General features: G+C 39.2%; 3 protein-coding genes and 1 long non-coding RNA gene across 12 annotated transcripts in view; 2 read left to right on the top strand and 2 right to left on the bottom strand.

The window, feature by feature from the left end:
• LOC148737284 (uncharacterized) overlaps nucleotides 1-24,015 on the top strand; it is a 243,101-nt gene that overhangs the window by 62,506 nt on the left and 156,580 nt on the right. The window lies entirely within an intron of this gene.
• LOC111338014 (uncharacterized) overlaps nucleotides 7,002-24,015 on the bottom strand; it is a 40,163-nt gene continuing 23,149 nt past the window's right edge. For 7 of the 9 annotated variants that reach the window (XM_088747474.1, XM_088747472.1, XM_088747480.1 and 4 more), the window contains 3 exons: nucleotides 12,943-13,029; nucleotides 8,161-12,553; nucleotides 7,002-7,891 (listed from right to left, as the gene is read on the bottom strand). In XM_088747474.1, coding sequence (XP_088603600.1) covers nucleotides 8,166-12,553; nucleotides 12,943-13,029 — 4,475 coding nt within the window. In that variant the 3' untranslated portion in view covers nucleotides 7,002-7,891; nucleotides 8,161-8,165. Of the gene's footprint in view, nucleotides 7,892-8,160; nucleotides 12,554-12,942; nucleotides 13,030-14,523; nucleotides 14,593-14,999; nucleotides 15,069-15,873; nucleotides 15,995-16,280; nucleotides 16,341-16,833; nucleotides 16,870-17,461; nucleotides 17,535-24,015 lie in introns of those variants that run through there. The other 2 variants (XM_088747477.1, XM_088747473.1) reach the window with 2 other exon arrangements.
• Nucleotides 19,623-21,632, top strand: LOC148737298 (uncharacterized). The gene is made up of 2 exons (XM_088747535.1): nucleotides 19,623-19,879; nucleotides 20,022-21,632. The coding sequence occupies exons 1-2, from the start codon at nucleotides 19,706-19,708 to the stop codon at nucleotides 21,072-21,074; spliced, it is 1,227 nt and encodes a 408-aa protein (XP_088603661.1). The 5' UTR covers nucleotides 19,623-19,705; the 3' UTR covers nucleotides 21,075-21,632.
• The window catches only part of LOC148737297 (uncharacterized), a 3,118-nt gene continuing 251 nt past the window's right edge, over nucleotides 21,149-24,015 (bottom strand). The window contains exons 1-2 of the mRNA XM_088747527.1: nucleotides 23,083-24,015; nucleotides 21,149-22,887 (exon numbers count right to left, since the gene is read on the bottom strand). The exon at nucleotides 23,083-24,015 is cut by the window's right edge and continues 251 nt beyond it. Coding sequence (XP_088603653.1) covers nucleotides 21,624-22,887; nucleotides 23,083-23,906 — 2,088 coding nt within the window. The 5' untranslated portion in view covers nucleotides 23,907-24,015 and the 3' untranslated portion in view covers nucleotides 21,149-21,623. The remainder of the gene's footprint in view (nucleotides 22,888-23,082) is intronic.

The raw sequence follows: 24,015 nt of genomic DNA, 5'->3' as shown, positions 1-24,015 counted from the left end.
TTTGAATTTTTCTCGATTTCGTCGGTAAGACACGATGGTTAAGCGTGGTGAAATGCGGGTGAACCGTATTCGACGGCTCTACGTATGCATGAGGAGTAGAACCTCACCATATCGGCATTTTTTGCGCGTTTGAGTTGTCTTGGAAATACATATGTTATGATCCTTTTTTAATGATATAATATAATTCACGTGGCAGTTCCACTTGACGGTCATTACTGATGATTATGCTAAGGACGTTAGCTTGCCTGACGAGTTCGAGTTCTTTACCATAAATCAATAGGGAGGTGCAGTGCGATTCGGACCCGGAGAAAGATATACACATTTCAAATGTTGTAGAATCTCAACCGCGTTTGACGAAGTAATGCTGTGATAGGTGGATGTCCAATAATGTATAGGCTTAAAGGGACTGGGTACAAGTGATTGGCAGCTAAGTTAACTGATTCTCGTCTTAGCGTTTTTCGAGAAGAACACTAAAGTCGAGATCGGGAAGGCGCTAAATCACTCTTACTTTGAAGCTTTGAAAGTAACTATAACAAGATTCGTTTTGGCCACTTGGGTTCATCGGTCATTTCGAGGTACATTCCTAAGATTCCTCGCAACTGGAATGTAAGTGACCATTTCAGCCGACTCATCTCAGCTACAACAAGGAAGGTCTTGACAGAAATCACAGATCAAAAAGTTTGTGAATATAATTGATTGGAAATTTTATGATCGAAAGTGATCGTTCGCCAAAAATTACAATAATCTCCAGAGGTACAGAGTCTCAATGCCTTAAATAATCTAACCCAGTCGAAAAAAACTGAAACTGTTTTCAAAAAAAACAAAAACTCGAGTGAGCTAAACAAACCTAAATTAAAATGACCTGACGCATGGTGCCAGAAAAGAATGGAGAAAACTATTTGATATATACAATAAAGGTTGATAACACAACAGATACAAATATGAAGAATACAAGTTATGTGAGAGATTACAAATATCACGCACTACATTGATCCTAAGAGAATAAAATAATTATTTACATATCCCTAAATAAATTCTTTAGCGCTTCATGACACTGCCCGAACAACTACGAATTAGTTGTAACCAGCAAGCGGCATATTTAAATGCCTGATCAAACGCGAACATGCCTTACTCCCCTCGAATTCAAATACATTATAATTATGAATTTCCTGCAATAATATTATAGATAAAATGATATCGAACAATAAAGTTAACGTATTCTTCATCTTCGTCATCATTTCTTCCTTTTTAACAATGACGGTAAACAAATTTACAGCATCAAAAGAAAGTCAGTAAAGTCAGCATCGAAAGAAAGTCAGTAAACCACCGGCCTTGTGTGGGAGGGTACTTCTCTTACTACAAGATAGGTACAAAAATTAAACAAAAAGATTGCGAATGTGCGGCTTCGCCAATTCAGTAATGATTCTAAAAAATACCCAAGCATTTTCATCGTGAAGCCAAGGAGATTTGACAAGCGAGCGAGAGATACGGTGTCCTTGTTTCCGTCTGTTTTCCGTCGCATTTGTTTTGTTGTGCACCATGCCATTTCAGTTTGTTCCTAAACCAGTCAACAAAAAGGCATCATCGTAAGTATCTTAGTGTGTTGTTACTGTCGTAGTTTTCTCGTGGTCTTATCACAAGCAGGATTACACTTCTTAATTAAGTTGTAACATCAACCATGAAGTCTCCTTTTCTTGTGATAAAATCAATTTTTTTTAACTTGTTTCTGAAAACGTGCCGGTACTTTCTTTAGAGAAAAATGAAATCGTCTTTTTCAACATAATTAAAAGTACTTGAGAAACGATTAAAAGGAAATCTGCAGCAGGCTTTTGAGACTTACCGTGCAAACAAATATGGCTTCCTGCAGAAAAGCTAATACAATAGAATAATCTGACTTTTTTTCGGCAGACAAAGCAAAGTAATCTTGCAAACAGGGAGGGACCAATTGGGTAATAATAATAATAATAACGAATTTTTTATACAGGATTGAAAACCCATCAGTGTGTAACACTGTTGTCCTTGGGGTCCTGTCAAAATAATAAATAAATAAATAAAATAAAACTTAACAAGATATAATCATTGATCTTAAGGTCTAGAAAAGCATACAATAAAATAAAATGCTCTGAAAAAGGATACCTATAACCACGTTTAGATCGAATTTTTTTTTTTTTTAACTAAAATAATCTCGCAATTTGTTCTTAAATTTCAGTCTCGATTCTAACGACCTTAGTTCAGCAGGCAGGTTGTTGAAAGTTGAAAGTATAATCAGAAGTTGTGTTATCATGATCATAAAGGCAACCTGGTATATTCCTGAGTAAGGCCCACAATAATTACATTTTACCAATAGAACTCGGACCAAACTTCAAGTCTTTCTTGAAATCTAAAAATTTGAAATAGTTAATAATGTCCCCAAAAATCCACTCCACAGAGGAGCGAGCTATATTCGTGGATTTATTAAATTCCTGCACCTGATTTGTCAGCACTCCACGTTGAAATGGCCTCTACGGGTGCACACGATGAGGGCATCTTAGGTCTCCATAAATTCACATCGCCTGGCCCGTCTGAGAGAAAGTGTGCTTCTCAAGATCATTCAGCAACATGGACTCGACCAACATTAATGCATCATGTTTTTTAACTTCTGTTAACAAAAATCATTTTGCAAATGGAGTCATAAACTGGGATTAAGGTAAGCTGGCTTAAATCTTGGCACTATTTTCATGCTCAAGAAATCAAGAATGTAACACTGTTCTGGAAGGATCATGGGTCATCATCTAGTTTTTTTTTTTTTTCTTTTTAACAAACCAAACATTTATTAATAAATGCGCCATCCCCCTCCTCCTACTGTTGCTACTCATTAGCTGTGTTGAATGGCACAAGGGCCCGGGGACAATTAAAAACATTCGGTCTCCTATGTATACACTGGCCACATACCTCATCAGCTTACAAAGAAATTAAATAGTGTACTTACTTACTGGTCCAAAAAGATTTGTAATGATTCCGTTTGGCAGAACAACAGACAGGAATTTTAGACCGTGCACACGCTTGTACTCATTGTAAACGATAGATTGTCTCGGCACTGTACCATCCACAAACCCGAAACAATTATCTCAGTAATTAATTAAGTAATTAATGCTTTCCTTTTCCCTTATTAATTCTATTCATGTTAATCATTGCACGTCTGTTTGCGCAATGATTCTTAATAAAGTCCTTTTATTAAGGTAGCAACTTTGACAAAAACTGCATTTCCGAACACGTGGTGAGGTGTTGGGTCCAGAAAAGAGTGGCTGCACTCAGTTATTGGTGGCTGTATATGTTGTAGATGTCATCAGTGACCGAGCCACAAATCATGCTTAGTATTGGTACGGGCCGCCCAAGACGGGGAATTAAATCTGAGCATCTGCGCGGGTAACTAAGCCTTCGCAACAAGACGCGCAGTCCATCTATGTCATCAATCACATATCCCTGTTTGTGGATTAAAGTTTCAGGGATGTCAAGAGCTCCGGCAAGCACAGAAATGTCAGCTTTTCTGAGACGAAATTCCGCTTTGCACTCGGTGTCATCCATTTCAGTAAAGTCAAACGTTCCGTAGCCTTCGTAGGGAAACTCGGGATTTTTAGATTGATTAACATCAAACAAAAGACAAAAAGCCCTCATCATCTATGACCCCACTATCTTGGCAAAAACTATGGCTTCTCCTTTATCCTTTAAACTTATTTTGCACCCATCTCTTGTCCGTATCACAGGAAAACTAAGACAACAAACAAGCAGACAACAAGGTATGTGAAAACAAACCTTTACTTACAAGCAGATGACGACTTTGCTGTCATGAGATTTTCGTCTTGTTCGAAAGCCCTAATGTTCAGGTAAATATCATTTCGACATCTAATCTTTTTGTGCATCGAGCGAGACGGGCCCTCGATCTAGTGTTTACCGTCCAAACCTTGCTGGGGTCCTCGCTCGCCGTCCTGCATCTTAAGGTCCCTACTGAGGCCATAGAACGCAGTCATTACTTATGGGCACGTTTATGGTGTTCCATCACATGTGAGATGTTGCTTAGTCCAAAACCATTTTATATTGGCGTACTTAGAAGAAGTGCCAAAGACGAGAAGAATTGCAAGTTATGTTCTTAGGGTAGCGCATCCTCCCCCAGCCACCCCGTTCCCCCCCCTCCCTCTCCTTCCCTATCTTTCACCTTCACTGTAATATTTCCCTCCTCTATTCATATTTTCTCTGTTTTAAAAGAACGCGCCGACGGTTAAACATTTCAAATTACATGGAAACTGACCAAACGCTCGCTCGCCCGTTGAACACTTGCACCAAGTAGACCAAGGATTAAATATTGCGTAGTATCGCTGAGTATTTTTACGAGTTTTGCGAGATTTATTATCCACAACGCCAAATTGTAATTCAGTGCTGCGAATTTCGCCGATATTTGTCACAGTTCTCCGGAGCACAAACCTCGCGTGATACTTGTACTCGATTCGTACGTTATTTCTTCAGTTGAATGATAATACGAGCGTAACGAATAGAATCGAGTGCGTTTAGATACAAGAGCGATTTACAATGTGCCGAATATGGAGAAAACCTTTGTGACTCCATATCTTACACTGTATATTCACGATACTTTAAATGCAACTGCCTACATGGCTATTTTTTCAAAGATCTTCAAATGTGTTACGTTTCTCAAACGAAGACTTTTGTTATTGATGATGTGTGACTTACAATCATAACCCTTTTAAATGAGCCAGGAAAAACAACAGAATTTTTTATCAGTGTCGATTTATTAACTATTTTGGTTGTTTACCAAATGAATGTGTTCTTTGCATTTCATCGCTGTTAAATCCGCCACTGTGATAGCTTCGGGTTCCTGCCAAAAGGAAAAGAAAGGGGAGAAAGGATAAAGTTTTCCTTTCGAACAAGAATATATTTACCTAAAAGTTATATGTGCTTGGCAGTGCAACTTTCTGCAGAAAAAGAACACCGGTAGGTCTACACAATCTTATTAGGATCATGCCACTTTGTAAGAGTACGCGTTCTATGAAAGGAAGCAAGCAGGCTTCAGTTATTTTTTGTAGATTATCACTGCAAATTTTGAAACAAAAATTAACTCGGTGTTTTTTGCAATTTTACTCTCCTAAGCCTGTCTGCATAACTTTTGAGTAGCCTAGTTAACCCTTCAACTGCCAAGATCTGGGCCCGCCTGTTCAAAGGATGGATAACACTATCCCACGGATAAATCACTATCCCACGGATAAATCGCTATCCCACGGATAAATCACTATCCCACGGATAAATCGCTATCCCACGGATAAATCACTATCCCACGGATATGTTGCTATCCCACGGATAAATTGTTCTCCCACGGATAAATGACTATCCCACGGATAAATCGCTATCCCACGGATAAATCGCTATCCCACGGATAAATCGCTATCCCACGGATAAGTGACAGAAAAACGTATCGCGTTATCCACCGGATAAAGTTTTATCGAGTGGATAGCGCTATCCAACCTTCAAACAACCGGGGCCTGATTGTTAATTCTTCCCTCTAGCTGCTACACATTTCCTTGCAAATCAGTTCCGAGAGTTTGGAGCCAGATTAAGTAAACAATTTCTAGCTGATAAGCTTGAGTACTCTCATCACCTGTTTGCTGGAGAAGGATATTATAGGGAGAAGTCACATGTTAATCACTTCTGAGAGTTAAAGGGTTCAATATGAAAAGTCAATCCATACATTCACAGAAACCACTTTAAGTTTGACCCTCTTTCCGAGAATGAATGATAATTCGAAGAATAATCCTTTCAAAATTATTCTGCAAAACAGAAGTTAACCTATCGCGTTTCCAGTTTAAGTCAGCGAACTCGTGCACCGAGCGAAAGAGGCGACACGATAAGACACGAACTAAGAAACGCAAAGAAAACGAACCTCACACCTACGGGCTTTTCTACGATTAAGGCTGTTATCTGAATTCTTGGCTGCATTACAGATTTAACCATTTCCATTTAGGTGAGTGTACTTTTAGGATACGAATGTGAGGCTAGACGTTATAGCGGAGCTCACTGCGTGCACGAAGGGCAAGCAGCTTAGCCATATCCCTAGAGAAACTGGTAAACCATCCAGCCAAGAAAACTCTATTGGTGCATTGGCTATCTCCACATTTTCTGCGAGCAGAAATATTTTTCTCTAACTTCCCAGACGATAAAATTTCGATGTAATTCCCAACCAAACACGAGTCTTGATTAGTACACTCTTTGAGGCGGCTACAACGCAAGAGGTTTGGACTGGAAAACATTGATTTATCTAACACGCCGCTGCGCCGTTTATCGCTTTTTTAAACGCACATTAAATCTCCAGCCACGCAATATTTAAAAAATCTATCACCTGACAGCGTCTTCTAAAATTTACAGGCCACTTGAAGACATCGAAAGATCTTTTTAACTTAAGTTAAAAAAAAGTCTATAAAGGCAAAGCCTACAATGCTCGGTTTGCTAAAATAACCCTAAACTTTATCAACAATCGTCAAAGGCCTCACTTATGCCTTATTGTGAAAATGGGGATAAATAGGGGGGGGGGAGCGATTACGCTTTTACAGCAATCTCTTTGGAAATAAGCTTCTGAATTCATTTAATCCTCCTTTTCGTGGGCGCTGTTCCTTAGTTCAATATTTTTCCTCTTATGGACTGGCTACTAATCATCGCCTGCAGGGAGGGGGTGGAATCGGTGGATCTTGTCTGAACCAAAATTCAAAAAAATTCTCCTGATTTCTCCCCCACCCCCCTCTTCCTTATGCTCTATTTATTCTAATGACGCCACGTATTGGGAGTCCCCCCTCCCCTTAGTTGAAGTCTGATAACAATGACGGATTCAACCTCCCTTCTCCCTGAAAGCCGTGTGTATCCCCCGTCGGGCGATCAATAACAATATTTATCAAACGGGGAAATGTTTTCACTCCCTTTCCAGACGATAGAAACATTAAAGTCGTTCCCATTGAAAAAAAGACTTTTATGCTGTAATATAAAATTTTATTGATTAACTAATGCTGAAACCTTACTTACAAAGGCTTCCTAAAAACTCCTTATAAATTGACTCACTCAGTGATATAATCATTTCCTTATTTGTGGAGGTAGCCTCACGATTCAAAGTGAAATTTTATATAAACTATCTCGTTTATTTTTCTTACAACCAACATAATTGCGTGAGCCTATAGGAAGAATGCAATATTGAGGTCTTTGGAGAAAAATTAAAAGTGCCTACTTATTCTAAATTGCACGAGAAAAATCAAGTCATTTTTACTTCCTTTAAACCTGATCAAACCTTTTATACTTGGCAGCTTTTCATAGTAATGTAGAAGTAAAGAGGGGTGACCCACGTGAAAATAAATTCATTCACACCAGAACACTATCACGCCGTTTTGGTCAAAACAACGTGTTTAATCAAAGTGTAAATTTCTCAGCATTCCCTTTTTTTTTTTTGTTTTTAGTTATCAACAAATTTTTACTGCTTTTTCACTGAGTTAATTATTTTCTGCCCTACATTGGTGTTTCCTGAAAACTGTATTTCAACCAATTAGAATGCAGAGATTTTTTCACGTATTCTATTAACAGGTGTCCTATACAGCTTTTATTTACATGAATGTAGTCGAAAGTAAAAAAAAAATGTTATATATTCAAAAATAACTCATTTACTTATGAAATGTGCACAAAACCATGTCAACTTTAAGAAGTCTAAATACAAAAAATTAAATCGCTGGCAACGTTACGCAGACATACACTTCTGGCTGTTATCAGTGTGGGTTAATTTTTAACAATCTCCAACCAGCTGACAGCTTCTCCTCTATCGTACAAGCCATATTAGGACATCGGTTATTGACAACACCTCGCAAACTAAGGCCTTAAAAAAACAAAAACAAAAACAAATGAGTAGTTTAGCTAAACAAATGTCTATCTCGAAACCAATTGCACAATAATTTGCTGAACAAAGAGGTTGAATATCTTAGTGACAGTCATCTGCGTGCCACAGGCAGCCCAATAGTAACTACCCAACATACGACTCATTCGGGTTAGCTTTGAAGTTGATGGGGCGATCAAACCAGGGATTTACATTTTGACATTGAAGAATTAAGCGAACATGAAATAAGCTGTAGAACTTATCTCACCAACCTGAGTTAATCATTGCTGCTTGCTGACTCACTGCTCGCTACGTAACTCAGCAGGAAGTCAAGAACATCTGGGTCACGTGATGAGGCATGGTATAAAGAATCCCGGCCGTCATTATCCTTAGTTAAAGGATTAGCTCCCCTCTCAAGGAGATACTTTACACCTTGCAGCTTGCCAAAACGAACAGCAATGATTAGAGGAGTAGAACCGCACGCGGTTTTGGACTCAATGTCCGGCAAGTGAGTAAAGATAAGATCAATGAGGTCAGTGTCTCCAGCCTGTGCGGAAAAATGTAACATATTCCACCTCCTGTTATCAACACAAGTTACATTTGCCCCCTTCTCAAGAAACCATTTCACTGCGTGTAATTTGCCGTTGAAAGCCGCCACCATTAGTGGCGTGTAACCCTCGGCTGTTTTGGACTCAATGTCCGGCAAGTGAGTAAAGATAAGATCAATGACGTCAGTGTCTCCAGCCTCTGCGGCAAAATGTAACATATTCCACCTCCTGTTATCAACACAAGTTAAATTTGCCCCCTTCTCAAGAAACCATTTCACTGCGTGTAATTTGCCCTTGAAAGCCGCCACCATTAGTGGTGTGAGACCGTCGGCTGTTTTGGACTCAATGTCCGGCAAGTGAGTTAAGATAAGATCAATGACGTCAGTGTCTCCAGCCTGTGCGGCAGAATGTAACATATTCCATCCATTGTTATGAACACAGGTTACATTTGCCCCCTTCTCAAGAAACCATTTCACTGCGTGTAATTTACCATTCAAAGCCGCCACCATTAGTGGCGTGTCACCCTGGGCTGTTTTGGACTCAATATCAGGCAAGTGAGTAAAGATAAGATCAATGACGTCAGTGTCTCCACCATCTGCGGCAGAATGTAACATATTCCACCTCCTGTTATGAACACAGGTTACATTTGCCCCCTTCTCAAGAAACCATTTCACTGCGTGTAATTTGCCAGCCAAAGCCGCCACCATTAGTGGCGTGAGACCCTGGGCTGTTTTGGACTCAATGTCCGGCAAGTGAGTAAGGATAAGATCAATGACGTCAGTGTCTCCAGCCTGTGCGGCAAAATGTAACATATTCCACCTCCTGTTATGAACACAGGTTACATTTGCCCCCTTCTCAAGAAACCATTTCACTGCGTGTAGTTTGCCCTTGAAAGCCGCCACCATTAGTGGCGTGTAACCCTCGGCTGTTTTGGACTCAATGTCCGGCAAGTGAGTAAAGATAAGATCAATGACGTCAGTGTCTCCAGCCTCTGCGGCAAAATGTAACATATTCCACCTCCTGTTATCAACACAAGTTAAATTTGCCCCCTTCTCAAGAAACCATTTCACTGCGTGTAATTTGCCCTTGAAAGCCGCCACCATTAGTGGTGTGAGACCGTCGGCTGTTTTGGACTCAATGTCCGGCAAGTGAGTTAAGATAAGATCAATGACGTCAGTGTCTCCAGCCTGTGCGGCAGAATGTAACATATTCCATCCATTGTTATGAACACAGGTTACATTTGCCCCCTTCTCAAGAAACCATTTCACTGCGTGTAATTTACCATTCAAAGCCGCCACCATTAGTGGCGTGTCACCCTGGGCTGTTTTGGACTCAATATCAGGCAAGTGAGTAAAGATAAGATCAATGACGTCAGTGTCTCCACCATCTGCGGCAGAATGTAACATATTCCACCTCCTGTTATGAACACAGGTTACATTTGCCCCCTTCTCAAGAAACCATTTCACTGCGTGTAATTTGCCAGCCAAAGCCGCCACCATTAGTGGCGTGAGACCCTGGGCTGTTTTGGACTCAATGTCCGGCAAGTGAGTAAGGATAAGATCAATGACGTCAGTGTCTCCAGCCTGTGCGGCAAAATGTAACATATTCCACCTCCTGTTATGAACACAGGTTACATTTGCCCCCTTCTCAAGAAACCATTTCACTGCGTGTAGTTTGCCCTTGAAAGCCGCCACCATTAGTGGCGTGTAACCCTCGGCTGTTTTGGACTCAATGTCCGGCAAGTGAGTAAAGATAAGATCAATGACGTCAGTGTCTCCAGCCTCTGCGGCAAAATGTAACATATTCCACCTCCTGTTATCAACACAAGTTAAATTTGCCCCCTTCTCAAGAAACCATTTCACTGCGTGTAATTTGCCCTTGAAAGCCGCCACCATTAGTGGTGTGAGACCGTCGGCTGTTTTGGACTCAATGTCCGGCAAGTGAGTTAAGATAAGATCAATGACGTCAGTGTCTCCAGCCTGTGCGGCAGAATGTAACATATTCCATCCATTGTTATGAACACAGGTTACATTTGCCCCCTTCTCAAGAAACCATTTCACTGCGTGTAATTTACCATTCAAAGCCGCCACCATTAGTGGCGTGTCACCCTGGGCTGTTTTGGACTCAATATCAGGCAAGTGAGTAAAGATAAGATCAATGACGTCAGTGTCTCCACCATCTGCGGCAGAATGTAACATATTCCACCTCCTGTTATGAACACAGGTTACATTTGCCCCCTTCTCAAGAAACCATTTCACTGCGTGTAATTTGCCAGCCAAAGCCGCCACCATTAGTGGCGTGAGACCCTGGGCTGTTTTGGACTCAATGTCCGGCAAGTGAGTAAGGATAAGATCAATGACGTCAGTGTCTCCAGCCTGTGCGGCAAAATGTAACATATTCCACCTCCTGTTATGAACACAGGTTACATTTGCCCCCTTCTCAAGAAACCATTTCACTGCGTGTAGTTTGCCCTTGAAAGCCGCCACCATTAGTGGCGTGTAACCCTCGGCTGTTTTGGACTCAATGTCCGGCAAGTGAGTAAAGATAAGATCAATGACGTCAGTGTCTCCAGCCTGTGCGGCAGAATGTAACATATTCCACCTACTGTTATCAACACAGGTTACATTTGCCCCCTTCTCAAGAAACCATTTCACTGCGTGTAATTTACCATTCCAAGCTGCCACCATTAGTGGCGTGTCACCCTGGGCTGTTTTGGACTCAATGTCCGGCAGGTGAGTAAAGATAAGATCAATGACGTCAGTGTCTCCAGCCTCTGCGGCAAAATGTAACATATTCCACCTCCTGTTATCAACACAAGTTACATTTGCCCCCTTCTCAAGAAACCATTTCACTGTGTGTAATTTGCCAGCCAAAGCCGCCACCATTAGTGGCGTGAGACCGTCGGCTGTTTTGGACTCAATGTCCGGCAAGTGAGTAAAGATAAGATCAATGACGTCAGTGTCTCCAGCCTGTGCGGCAGAATGTAACATATTCCATCCACTGTTATGAACACAGGTTACATTTGCCCCCTTCTCAAGAAACCATTTCACTGCGTGTAATTTACCATTCCAAGCCGCCACCATTAGTGGCGTGTCACCCTGGGCTGTTTTGGACTCAATGTCAGGCAAGTGAGTAAAGATAAGATCAATGACGTCAGTGTCCCCACCCTCTGCGGCAAAATGTAACATATTCCACCTCCTGTTATTAACACTGGTTATATTTGCCCCCTTCTCAAGAAACCATTTCACTGCGTGTAATTTGCCCTTGAAAGCCGCCACCATTAGTGGCGTGTAACCCTCGGCTGGTTTGGACTCAATGTCCGGCAAGTGAGTAGAGATAAGATCAATGACGTCAGTGTCTCCAGCCTGTGCGGCAGAATGTAACATATTCCACCTCCTGTTATCAACACAGGTTACATTTGCCCCCTTCTCAAGAAACCATTTCACTGCGTGTAATTTGCCGTTGAAAGCCGCCACCATTAGTGGCGTGTAACCCTCGGCTGTTTTGGACTCAATGTCCGGCAAGTGAGTAAAGATAAGATCAATGACGTCAGTGTCTCCAGCCTGTGCGGCAGAATGTAACATATTCCACCTCCTGTTATTAACACAGGTTACATTTGCCCCCTTCTCAAGAAACCATTTCACTGCGTGTAATTTACCATTCCAAGCCGCCACCATTAGTGGCGTGTCACCCTGGGCTGTTTTGGACTCAATGTCCGGCAAGTGAGTAATGATAAGATCAATGACGTCAGTGTCTCCAGCCTCTGCGGCAAAATGTAACATATTCCACCTCCTGTTATTAACACAGGTTACATTTGCCCCCTTCTCAAGAAACCATTTCACTGCGTGTAATTTGCCCTTGAAAGCCGCCACCATTAGTGGCGTGTAACCTTCGGCTGTTTTGGACTCAATGTCCGGCAAGTGAGTAAAGATAAGATCAATGACGTCAGTGTCTCCACTCTTTGTGGCAAAATGTAACGCATTCCATCCTCTGTTGTTCAGCAGGGACGGATCTGCTCCTCTCTCAATGAGACCCTTCACCGCTCGGACACTGCCACTTAGAGAAGCATTCATTAGGGACGTTCTGCCTGTTGTGTCTTTGGAGTCAACAGAAGATCCTAAGATCAGATAACGTGAAAAGAAATTAAGACTGGTCACATTATCAAAGAAGGAGGTCGAGGTGGGAGAGCAAGTTTTGGAAAAAAGTTTAACTAGTGAGCAGTACAATGCGAGCAGTTGTTATAAAACTTTTTTATCCTCAGAAGTGTTTCGTCTAACTGTCGTAGACTTCTTGCAGGAGTTTTACAAGTTAACACTACACAGTTCTTTGTTATCCTCGCTAACACAAATGAGCGAGGAAAATAAAATAACTAATCAATAGAGCCTTATTCTAAGGCTCTACTGATTAAGACGATGGGAGAAATTACATGTTGATAAACTTTAAGGGTTGAAAGCAAAGCAATATTGGAATATGAATGCAACTAAATTACTGAGGCTCATGGTATACCTTGTATAGCTGTACCTGTTGCTGTGAAAACTTCTTTCTTATTTCCCTGTGTTTTTTCTGTTGAATCAGTAGTAGCAGTACCTGAATCTGATATGAAAAAATACGAATGAAGAGATTAAATCGCGTAGCCACAGGCAAGATTTAAACGTTAAAAATGTTAACTATATTAGTGCTAGGTTTTATAAGTGAGAGAATACTTTGCTTTCTAAATTCAGCTTCACTGAAAAAGTCAGTAGAGTGACAAGTGTTATGGAAAAAAGGAGAGAGACAAACATTGTTTGACTGTTTAAGTGTTGAATGATCCATAAGCATACATAAAAAACAATTATATGCTTTGTTTATAAATAATGTTCTATGTTTGAGAACAAACTCAAGTCCTTCTTCAGTGCTTCAAGGTTTAAACACACTCAATCTATTCTTACTAGAAGGTCACTCAAATTGTGCTTTGGTTAATAATGGTAATCAGACTGAGTGGAGTCAAATTCTATCTCTAATTTTTATGAGCTATTAACAAAATAGGACGACCACTGAAGTGAGAGTCTGATCTGTCAATCAAGAGCATGACTACAGACTGAATTGGACGACACAAAGTCCTGTTACCAATTAATCATGACCATTAATTACAACTTCAAACAAAAGAAGAAATACATTTGGGGAAAATATCTTAGGTTCAGACAATGACTGGTCTTAAGTGAAAAATCCCTCCAGTTGGTAAGTTCCCCAGTTTTTTTAAGGATATTAGTGGTTGTTGCTGTGGTTACTTTGATCATTTCTGTGATTGGTGGATTTAGCTGAGTGGACTTACTAGGTCTGGCTGCTTTAACTGTTTGATTACAACTCTTCAGAATGATTAGTGAAAAATAAAGCAGCTAATGCACCAGTCACATTTGAGGAAATTGTAACAGTTATGATTAATCAGTGTTGTGGGGTAGTAAATTTCTACACTCAGGTATTTCCATACATTTCTTTGTTATAAGTTGAAAGTAAAGCAGAAACAGTAACAGAAATTCTACTTAATCTTATACAAAATAGCTTCATCTCAATCTGCAATTACACAAAGGTCTTTCCTACGTCCTAAAATAAGCATCAAGGCAATTTTTTAGAATTTTGGATAGAAGAGGGGCACTTATTGGAAGGATCAGGTTGCTTAATTGAGGAGGTTGTTTACCAAGAAAATATTAACCTACACTGATTTAGCTGAGTAAGTGAAGTTAAAAAAGTTACAAATAAAGTTGTAAAAGAAACAGGTTTTTCCTTTTATTTAGGAAAGTGAGGGAGGAGAAATGATGATTATTCAAGGCAGAGTTTGTTTAGTTTACTGGCCTGGGGAGGGGGGATGGGCACTCATTAGGGGAAGGGTGCTAAGATATATGTAGAGCCTGGAGGCTAATTTGAGGAAATGTAGTAATTTTAATGTTAGACTGGAATATGTTAATAATCCTATTGTTGTACAGAGTAATAAAAAATTAATTTACTGGATTTTTTAAATTCTTAAGAACTGTCATACCTGATTCACTGATTTTTGTTTTTTACTGAGTCCACTGATAACTGTAATATGCAATGTAAAGTTAAATTACTCGCCTGACACAGACTGTCCTTGTTTGTTCCTCTCTGTTTCTCCACAGTCTACAGAGCTGTGTGAAGCTTTACCTACAGACATGTAAGAGCAAAATGAATCAATCACCTCTCTAAGTTGATAGCATAGCCTGCAAAAACGTGAATGCACACAAAGCTAATTTTCAACTGCCAAACTCTTCTGTTTGGATGTTGTCTTAACCACAAGTGCCAACATATTAGCAAAATATTATCATGCCATAAATAGCTGCCATAAAGTGAAACTGCTGGTCGTGCAAAATGCAGGCAGGGCACAGGAAGCCCAACCTCAACACACAGAATGGCAATATTACAACACTAACCAACCAAAATTGTTTCTGAGAAGCTGGACTTCTTAGTCCCATAATGAAAATGTTTTATCATCAATATTGAACCCTATTTTTCAGCAATGAACCAAATTTAGGGTGTACGTAACATACAATATCACATTTACATACACTCACCTGGTGCAGACTCTCTCTGGTCATTTCTTTCTGTTTTTCCAACTTCTAAGCTGCTGTGTGGAACATCATCTATGGACAGTGAACAGAAATATCAGATAAGCTAATATTATAGCCAGTATAAAGACAGTGGGTCCCACAAACACAAATAAAAAAGGGCCAATCAAGACGAACTTTATACTTCACTATTCCACTCTTGGGAGCTATAATAGTTTGGTTTTGGTCTAACCCTTTAATCCCTCCAAGTGACTTACTGTTCATTTAATTCCTCCTTTAACAGTGTCAGCAATGAATCAAAGATTATTAGGTCACAAGAGTACAGGAAACGACTGCTAGCTAAAGAGACTCATAATTGTTATACAAATTTGTCTTCAAGTTGTTAGTAACACAGAAAATAGATAGCTAGAAACAATATGGAAAATTATACACATGCATTCTACAAGGTTAATAATGCTGTTGAAGATTACATGTCAATAGAATCAAGCTCATGGGAATTTTAATCCATTACCAGTTAAAGGAACCATGATGATCATGGTTTAATCACAACTTTCTCACTCTATCCCACATGCAACACTTTTCACTTTGCTGATCCTAGCAGAGCACAAGACCCTCTATGACTAGTAAAACCATGGGTAATTGTTAAACCAACAAGCATTAAGATCAACGCAGATTCAAATAATATCTTAAGGCAACTAGGACTTGACCACCTTGGAAGAACAATGGAAGAATCAGAAAAAAAAGAGTGCAAGTATTGTTTTTTTCATTGACCCTACAGTGCCCCTCAAATGTCAAATGTTAATCTCAATTAAAGGCCAATCTAAATGCCAGAGTTATTCTGTAGACCTGCCAAGGGTCAATTATAATTGTATAACCTTACATGAATAACCATCACAAGGTGTTTTGGATTTTCTATATAGCACCACTTTAAGGCACACCTGTATTAGAATACTGTCCACCCTTATCTTTGAGAGCTTCTTTGTCACTGGTCGTAGTGGAACCTGTTTGAGAAGCATCTTTTAGAGTAGTAATTTATATTCATACTTTTTATTGTTCTATTAGTAAGCAATTTCCCTACAAGTCTGAATAATTGAGGTTTTACTGTTATACCAGCTGATTCACTTTGTCTTATCTTATACCCCTCAGATTTTTGTTCTCCTATTACACTTCAAGAGACTAATTGGGCTGTAGACATTGAAAATGAAATGTGCATGTACAATACTTAGCCCATATTTATAATATTTTCAAGAACACCGAAACAAAAGAAATTGGTTAACTCTGATGTACCTGCTGATTCCACACCTTCATTGCTCCCATCTAGTTTTTCTTTCCTCTTATCTGAAGTCCCTGGAATAAATAAAAACAAATTATGGAAAGCAGTCACATATTACAGTTCTTTTTATAGCTTAAGAAAGAATGCATCAACATTTCAACATATATTTATTGCCTGCATGCAATTTTTTCTTCCTTCTCTTTGTTTGTTCTGCTCTTTTATCTGAATTGTCTCAATCAGCACACAATGAAAATAAAACTTGTGCACCCAGTCACAAACATGGATGCGAAGCCAACAATATTCCCAGGGAACATTTGATGGAACAACACATAAAATTAAAAATATCACACTCATATGCCCCCTCCGATCCCCCCCTTCACTTTCCTACTTAAAATTGTTTGGTCCCCAGACAAAAAGACATTGATCATAATTCATTTAGTCATCACTGAAGTGGCCAAGATGAGGAAGAAGAAACTTAACACTTTTCTCACTACTAATTAATATTACATACATTAGCAATTGATGAGCATTTCTCATATCTGGCTATATGCACATTTGCATTCTTACCTGTAAGTGACATTGCTGCTCTATTGCCACCTGCATCTGCAAAATTGTTCATTTATTGTTAGATTGATCTGCTGATTTCTTGGCAACTTATCCAAATTTAGGCTTATTAATCATTCTGTATAGGGATTGAGAGCCAAGTGTACGGGGTTAACAGGAGGAGGGAGAGGAAATTATTATAATGAATAAGGATGGCAAAATGGGAAAGAAAAACAAACATGCCAAAACTTCTTAATAACCTGTAATGTATGGATCACGAGTACCTTTTTTACAAAATAGAGCAGGAATATACACCTCAGACTTTCTAGATGAGGAAGTACGGTACTCTCCCTTCTCTCCCCTATCTCATTAAATGGGCTTCCACTGGTCACTAGACATCATAGAAATGTGCTCTGAACTTCATGCAAATATCAACACAGATTCAAATATCATAATGCAACTAGGACTTGACCACCTTGGAAGAACAATGGAAGAATCAGAAAAAAAGAGTGCAAGTATTTTCTCCATTGACCCTACAGTGCCCCTCAAATGTCAAATGTTAATCTCAATTAAAGGCCAATCTAAATGCCAGAGTTATTCTGTACACCTGCCAAGGGTCAATTATAGGACTGAAATTTTCAATATACTACACCTGTTGGTAATGATCCATTTCCTTCCAGAGAAATAACTGCCTCTACCTTTGTTATATTTCCACTTGGATCTGAAAATTGTTCAAACACGTACATGCAGTATATGGCCTTGAATAATATATTCATTTTACCATCATTAACTACAACTGTTACAGCTTAGTCATGCAGCCAGATATAATTCACATCACCTTTAATAGTTTGTAATTACGTTTTTTTTGGTCCTATGTTAAGATAATCACCGAGCTTTACAGTTATTATTATTATTATCATTATTATTACTATTATTATCACCATTATTATTATTGTTATTATTATTTTTAATACTACCTAAATAAAAATGAAAGTTAACTAATGAAAGAAAGGTAACTGTACACTGCATGTACCAGAGCTGATCTAGGTGGGGTAAAGCGAAGATATGTAAAACATAAAATAATAGGTATGGGAAAATATATATTCATATCTGCTAGAGAATTAATACATAAAGAGAGAACAAGATCATTACATACAAAAGAAAGGAATTCAATAAGAACAATACTTTAAAATATTGAGCTTAGAATTAAGGAATATTTTATCAGCAAGATTGTATACATCAGCATAAACCCCCTCATGTACTAAAAACTGCAACAATTCAGTCTAAAGGTGTTTTTTGAATGATTGCTTAGGTTCTGATTACAAAGACTAAGATTTTGTTCCTATTTCTAGCTGTAAACATTGAGAAGGATAAGTTCTGCTGTTTTGTCCATGAATGAATTAGATGAAATTTACCAGCAGCCGTAGCTCTGATGTAAGAGTGAATCAAAGGTAGCTCAGTGGGTAGTTTCTTCAGATTTAAAGGTACAAGATCTTGGCCAATATAATACATCAAAACACCTAAACCGATCTATATTTAACAGTTATTCGCCAAAGGCGAGGTGAATATCATCGAATAATCCCCGAGACGAAGTGGAGGGGATTATCCGACAATATTCACCGAACCTGAGACGAATAATTGTTTTAGTATAATTTCAGAGCTGAACAACAGAGAAATTTCTAAAATCATAACATTTTAGTAAAATTTATTAACATTTTATTTTAGCATATAAACCGCATGGAGTGGTTTATATTGCGACATATAAGGAACCGCTCGACCAATCAGATTGCTGGAAACTGTTTGCTCAGCTCTGAAATTATACTAATAGAACATATCAATAGGAAGAATATTGGATCGTAGAAATAGCGACATTACATGCTCAGAGTTGCTAGAGAAGCAAATTTACCATAGAGCTCTCTTCTGAAGTATCAGGATTTTTTCAAGATTGGCAATGAATGTCTTTTATTACTAGCTGTTTTTTATATATCAATATTATCATTGCACTTCCAACATAATAGCTATAAATACTACAGACTACTACTATGTTATCATCACCATCACCATCACCATCACCATCATAATCATTACAGAAAAACAATAATATGTATCCATTCAAAGAGAACACCAACCTGACACCAAGAAATTTATCACTTGAGACTTTCGAGGCTTCTTCATCAAATCCAGAATCATCTGCTCAAATTTCTTGCTTTCTCTTTCCCAGTCGTATTTCTTCCCATAATTTTCCCTGAGCCGTATAGCGTTGGTTTCTCTTGTACCTGGTGACTGTTCTGACAACTCACGGATTTTCTTTGCCCACGCTTCCGGTAATTCTGAATCAATGACCACTGACATGATACCACCATCCACTTCCTCCAAAGCTTTGGATATTCCACACTCAGTGGAAATGAGGACTGGGACACCGGCTGATATCGCTTCAAGAGCAATCAAGCCAAATCCCTCAGTCCGGGATGGCATGACGATTACATCTGCTTCAGAAAACATTTCCTTCATTTCTTCACGACCACAATATCGACGAATGGTTAACTGATTGCGTGCTATGTTTGTTTCCTCACAAAACCATGTCTCTATATTCCTGTGTTCGTCTTTTGGTGCACCAACAAATGTTAGTTTAAATTTCCTTCCAAGTGAAGCGATCGCCTTTCCAACTACATCGTAACCCTTCAATAAGAAGTCCTCAAAGCTTCCACGGCCAAACATGAAAACTCCGAATTCCTGTCCGGTTCCATCTTCGTTCACGTCTTTAGGATTTATATCAAAGTTCTTAAATATTCCAGGAGTGATTACTTTAATGCTCCTAATAGAGTACCGAAGCCCTGACGTCACGTTTCCATGGTTGCATTTCTGCTGGATCTAAACAAACTCACATGTGTTTAACATGGCGGCGTTGTCGATAACATCGTTCGCAAAATACTTCTCAGATGAGCCTAAATCTTTAAACCGTGGCGAAAACCATTACCAATCTGGACACGTTCTATCTTTTTGCTATTGTGATGGAATTATCAGAGGGTCAGTGCAAGCGAGCATGAAAAGTACGACGTATAAAGTCACAGTAAGTGTAAAATTTCTATTACTCGATGTCTATCCGTTAACATCGCCAAACCAAAACTTATTTAAATTAAGTGATTTCGAATCTTCGTTTAAAGGAAATCTTGAAAAGTAAGCTTATATTTCTTTTTCTCTTTCCTTCGCAGATATATCTTCAAGAAAACGAAATACGTTCCACAGAATGCGAGTGCCCTCGTGGCGGTTCAAAGTGTAGTCACGCTGTAGCTCTGTTCCTTCATGGCTACCACAACTTAAGTAGAACTGACATCGAATGTCAGTGGAAGAAACAAAAGGCATCCGAGGTGGTTAAAACGGTAGAAGATCTGTATCCACCCAAAGAAACTAAAGTCCTAAAACGAAAAACTACAGATGAGGACAGAGAATGGCTACGGAACAAGCTGAAGAGATACGGCGAGTTCACAGGAATGTTATGGCTTTTGAGCCCCGAACCTGACAAAGAGAATCGTCTGCCGATCTCCACAGTCGAAGAAATCATTTTATCGAGAGAGTTTGTTGAAAGCGGACTTGATACAAATTTCTTGTTGGAAAAATTGAAAGTAAGTGAGCAGCAAGTGAAATCAGTCTGTGAGATCACGAAAGAGCAACGTGAATGTGGAGAGTGGCATGTGGTGAGAAAAGGACGTTTGACTGCTAGCAATTTTGGTCCAGTTCTTGAAGCAAAAAGAGTCACTCCTTCCCTTATCAAGCGTGTTCTTGGAGAATACGACATCTCTCGAATGCAGGCTGTTCGATGGGGTGTCGTTAACGAGAAAGAAGGAATAAAGGCCTTCACCAAATTAACAATGAAAGTAGTAAAGGATTGTGGCCTTTGGCTACACAAGTCTGGTGTTTTGGGTGCATCACCAGATGGACTTGTTGATGACAATGCGATCATTGAAGTCAAATGCCCTTACACACATCGCAATTCAACAATTGAGGAGGCTGTTAAAGACCCTAAGTTCTGTTTAGTAAAGAGAGATGCTGGCTATTGTTTAAAACAATCCCACCACTACTGGCATCAAGTCCAGGGTCAGCTGTTTATAACTGGGAAGCAAATCTGTTACTTTGTGGTTTGGACAACAATGCAAACTGTTGTGTTGGCAATCCAGAAAGACTGCACATGGGAACCAAATCTTCTTTCACTTCAAGAATTTTATACAATTCACATGATTCCTGCACTTGTTGATGGTGGTCTTTAAATTTTAAGTCTTTGTTGTAAAATTAATGTAGTTTTTTATAAAGTAATGGATTTGATAATACATACTTTTAGAAATATTTTTTAAAATATTGTTTTATTTGGTAAAATCATTGCAACTTTTACAACAAATATGCAGTAACTGAAGGGTGTATATAAAATAAAAATGTTCATGTTAATCTTAAAATTGTTTTTCTTTAAACAGCAACATTTGCTGGGGTTTTTACATTAGCTACTTGAGACAAGAAAATGATAGATTCATTGTAATCGTATTTGAATACAGTTGGTTATCTGAATTCATAATAAGACTAGCATAAGGGTGTGGTGGCAGGAATACTGATCAGAAATAAATAGTTTGTCATTAAGTTGTGTATCATGATTCCTTGTATCATGAGCAAGTAAAATAGGGTTACAAGCTTTTCACAGATCACACAACACCTGTCCACTCTTTGTATCAGAATACAGTTAATTGATTAACTATGATCAGACAATGCCAATGTATACCAGGCCTTAGTAAACTGATGTAAGATGATCAATATTTCAATTAAAATGACTAATCAAAGTCAACAGTGTCATTGGTTTCCTTAATTAATGGGTTTTGTAAATTAACTAAAGCACCACATAGCTGTATAATCTTACCAGAGAGGGATCGCAAGTATGGTGGCACAAAATTTAAAATTTTATAGTTCTTCAATCTAGCATTAGCACGTTCTACGTGTATACGACATTTTGCAATGCTCTTTGTTAACTTAACTTCACTTTCTGTAAATTTTCCATTGTTCAAGAATGGGGGAATGTTCACATATACACCATTAGGAACAATATCATTTATCAAAAACCCTTTATCCGCAAGTATAATATCCCCAGCAACAAAATGCTTTAATATTCCTGACTTTTGAACCGTTACTTTATCTGATACTGAGCCAGGGAAAAGTTTACTTACATAAGTTATAACCGCGTTGGGTGCCACACCAACAATTGTCTTAAAAGAATTCATACCCCTGTACGTTGAATATGTCAATTTTTGGTCACTCATAAGCTTAGGTGTAGCAACCTCGATATCGGTGCAATCTATTACCATACGACAGTCTCCAAATAAGCTAAATGAGCCTGGAAGTGAAGTTTTGTTTTTTTGTCTGGATGGAACAGCTATCTCCATTTGATCTTCATATAGAATTTGGTGCAAAACATGGATAAATGTTGTCACAATATTCGCTATTGTAGCAGTACTGCAACTAAAAAGTTCAGCTAAATGTAAGTTATGATAATTATGTCTAATCTTCATCACTGTTATCAATATTTGATCTTCAAAAGATATCTTGTCTACTTTCCAGCCACACACGTAAACAATATCGTTGCGGTATCTTTCGGCATATTCGACAACAATGTGGAACATTTCTTTGTTTGGGAGGCCAGTTTCCATGTTGATTACCTTTGAATCCATGTTAAAAGAGCTGTAGTTTCTTTTTAAGTAGCTTTCTTTTTCTTTCAACTCGGATACTTGGGTCTTTAATGTCCCTAGCTCTGCTTGTAGCAGGATATTTTCAGTCTGCAAAGTAGTGCATTTCATTTGCATCTCCTCGCAACTGAGCTCGCAAGGCTCGTTCTGGTTGCTCTTCGTCGAAGATTCTGAAAGGATCTGCTCGATAGTCGTTGTCTCTGGGACTTCAGTTCTTTGCTTTTTCCTTTTTGGAGCATTTCGAGATTCAAATAGTTTGTCTTTATTCCAGGAAAAGACCTCGGGGCCTTCTTCTTTACTTCCTCGGAAATGACAACTACAAACTCGAGCGCCTTTGCCAGGTTCACGATCAGCTCGTCTGGAGAGAGAAAACGAAGGTTTTAAACTTTAATCATAACGTAAAAAAAAGCTTTTTTTCTCTCTAGAGGTCTTTCAAAGGTATAATCCACAGGTCAGTGCACTTTTGAGTGGTTAAATAAAACCATCTTCCGCGTAACTATAACCGACACGTGGCCGTGCATCATGGTGGTCATTGTACCAAAAATCAACCTACCTTATTAGAGAAATCCATTTTCTTCTTTGAGCAGGATCTTTGGGGAAACGGTAAAAGCTGCAATTGTGACTTTCTGACTGATGATTGCAGTCGGGAACGAAGCATTGGCCCATTTTATGATGAGATGTAACGAAAGACGCCAAATAGTGTTTAGATCCAGCAAAAATGCTACCATGGTAACATGACGTCACACTTCGGCACTCTATTCGTCGTGCGAATTTCTTTTGAAGTCCTGCACCCACAGCAACAGTCAGATCTGCTTTTTTGCACAGCTCTAATTCCAGATTATTTTTCCTTTCATTTTCAGCAATTGCATCGGAGTTGGGCCTGTCTTGTTTAAATTTCCCGAGTGCCTCGCAGTAAACGTGAACGAACTGCACCCACCTGCATTTTGCCCTACTTGCAATAAATTGCGCAGGAACACCAAATTTCCTGCCGTGGCCCACCACAACATCGGGATGCCGAAGCTCATTCGGTGGTATTTTGAGACCCTCCACTGGGTCTGAAGCTCCTGGAAGATGCTTGGCGATTATCAAGTTTACTCCATTTGCGATGGCATTTTGCCTCTCGTTCTCGTTGCTATCCCAAACATAGCAATGTACTTTGATGTTGTTGCTGGAAGATTTAGCGAAATTCACAGCGAACTCTCGATTAAAAGTCGACAGTCCTCCTCTAGAAGAACCCCACTCGTCACAAACAAACAAAACATTGATATTTCGTGAAACATCGCGAGGGACACGTTCTATCACACAGCAAAATTTCTCATCTTTCTCTTCAAACTCTTTTACTTGAACTAGTGGCATTGAAGCTGCTGCTCCTCCCATACTAGAGTCCTTCTATGAAACCCCAACAGGAAAATATCGAGTCGATCGAAGCGATAACCCGTTGAAAACTACTCCAAAGCCTGTAACATATAAACGCAACGCAGACAGA

Source organism: Stylophora pistillata, chromosome 2 (genome assembly GCF_964205215.1).
Source record: "Stylophora pistillata chromosome 2, jaStyPist1.2, whole genome shotgun sequence".
Classification (NCBI taxonomy): domain Eukaryota; kingdom Metazoa; phylum Cnidaria; class Anthozoa; order Scleractinia; family Pocilloporidae; genus Stylophora; species Stylophora pistillata.
This window is presented reverse-complemented; position numbering and strand designations above follow the sequence as displayed.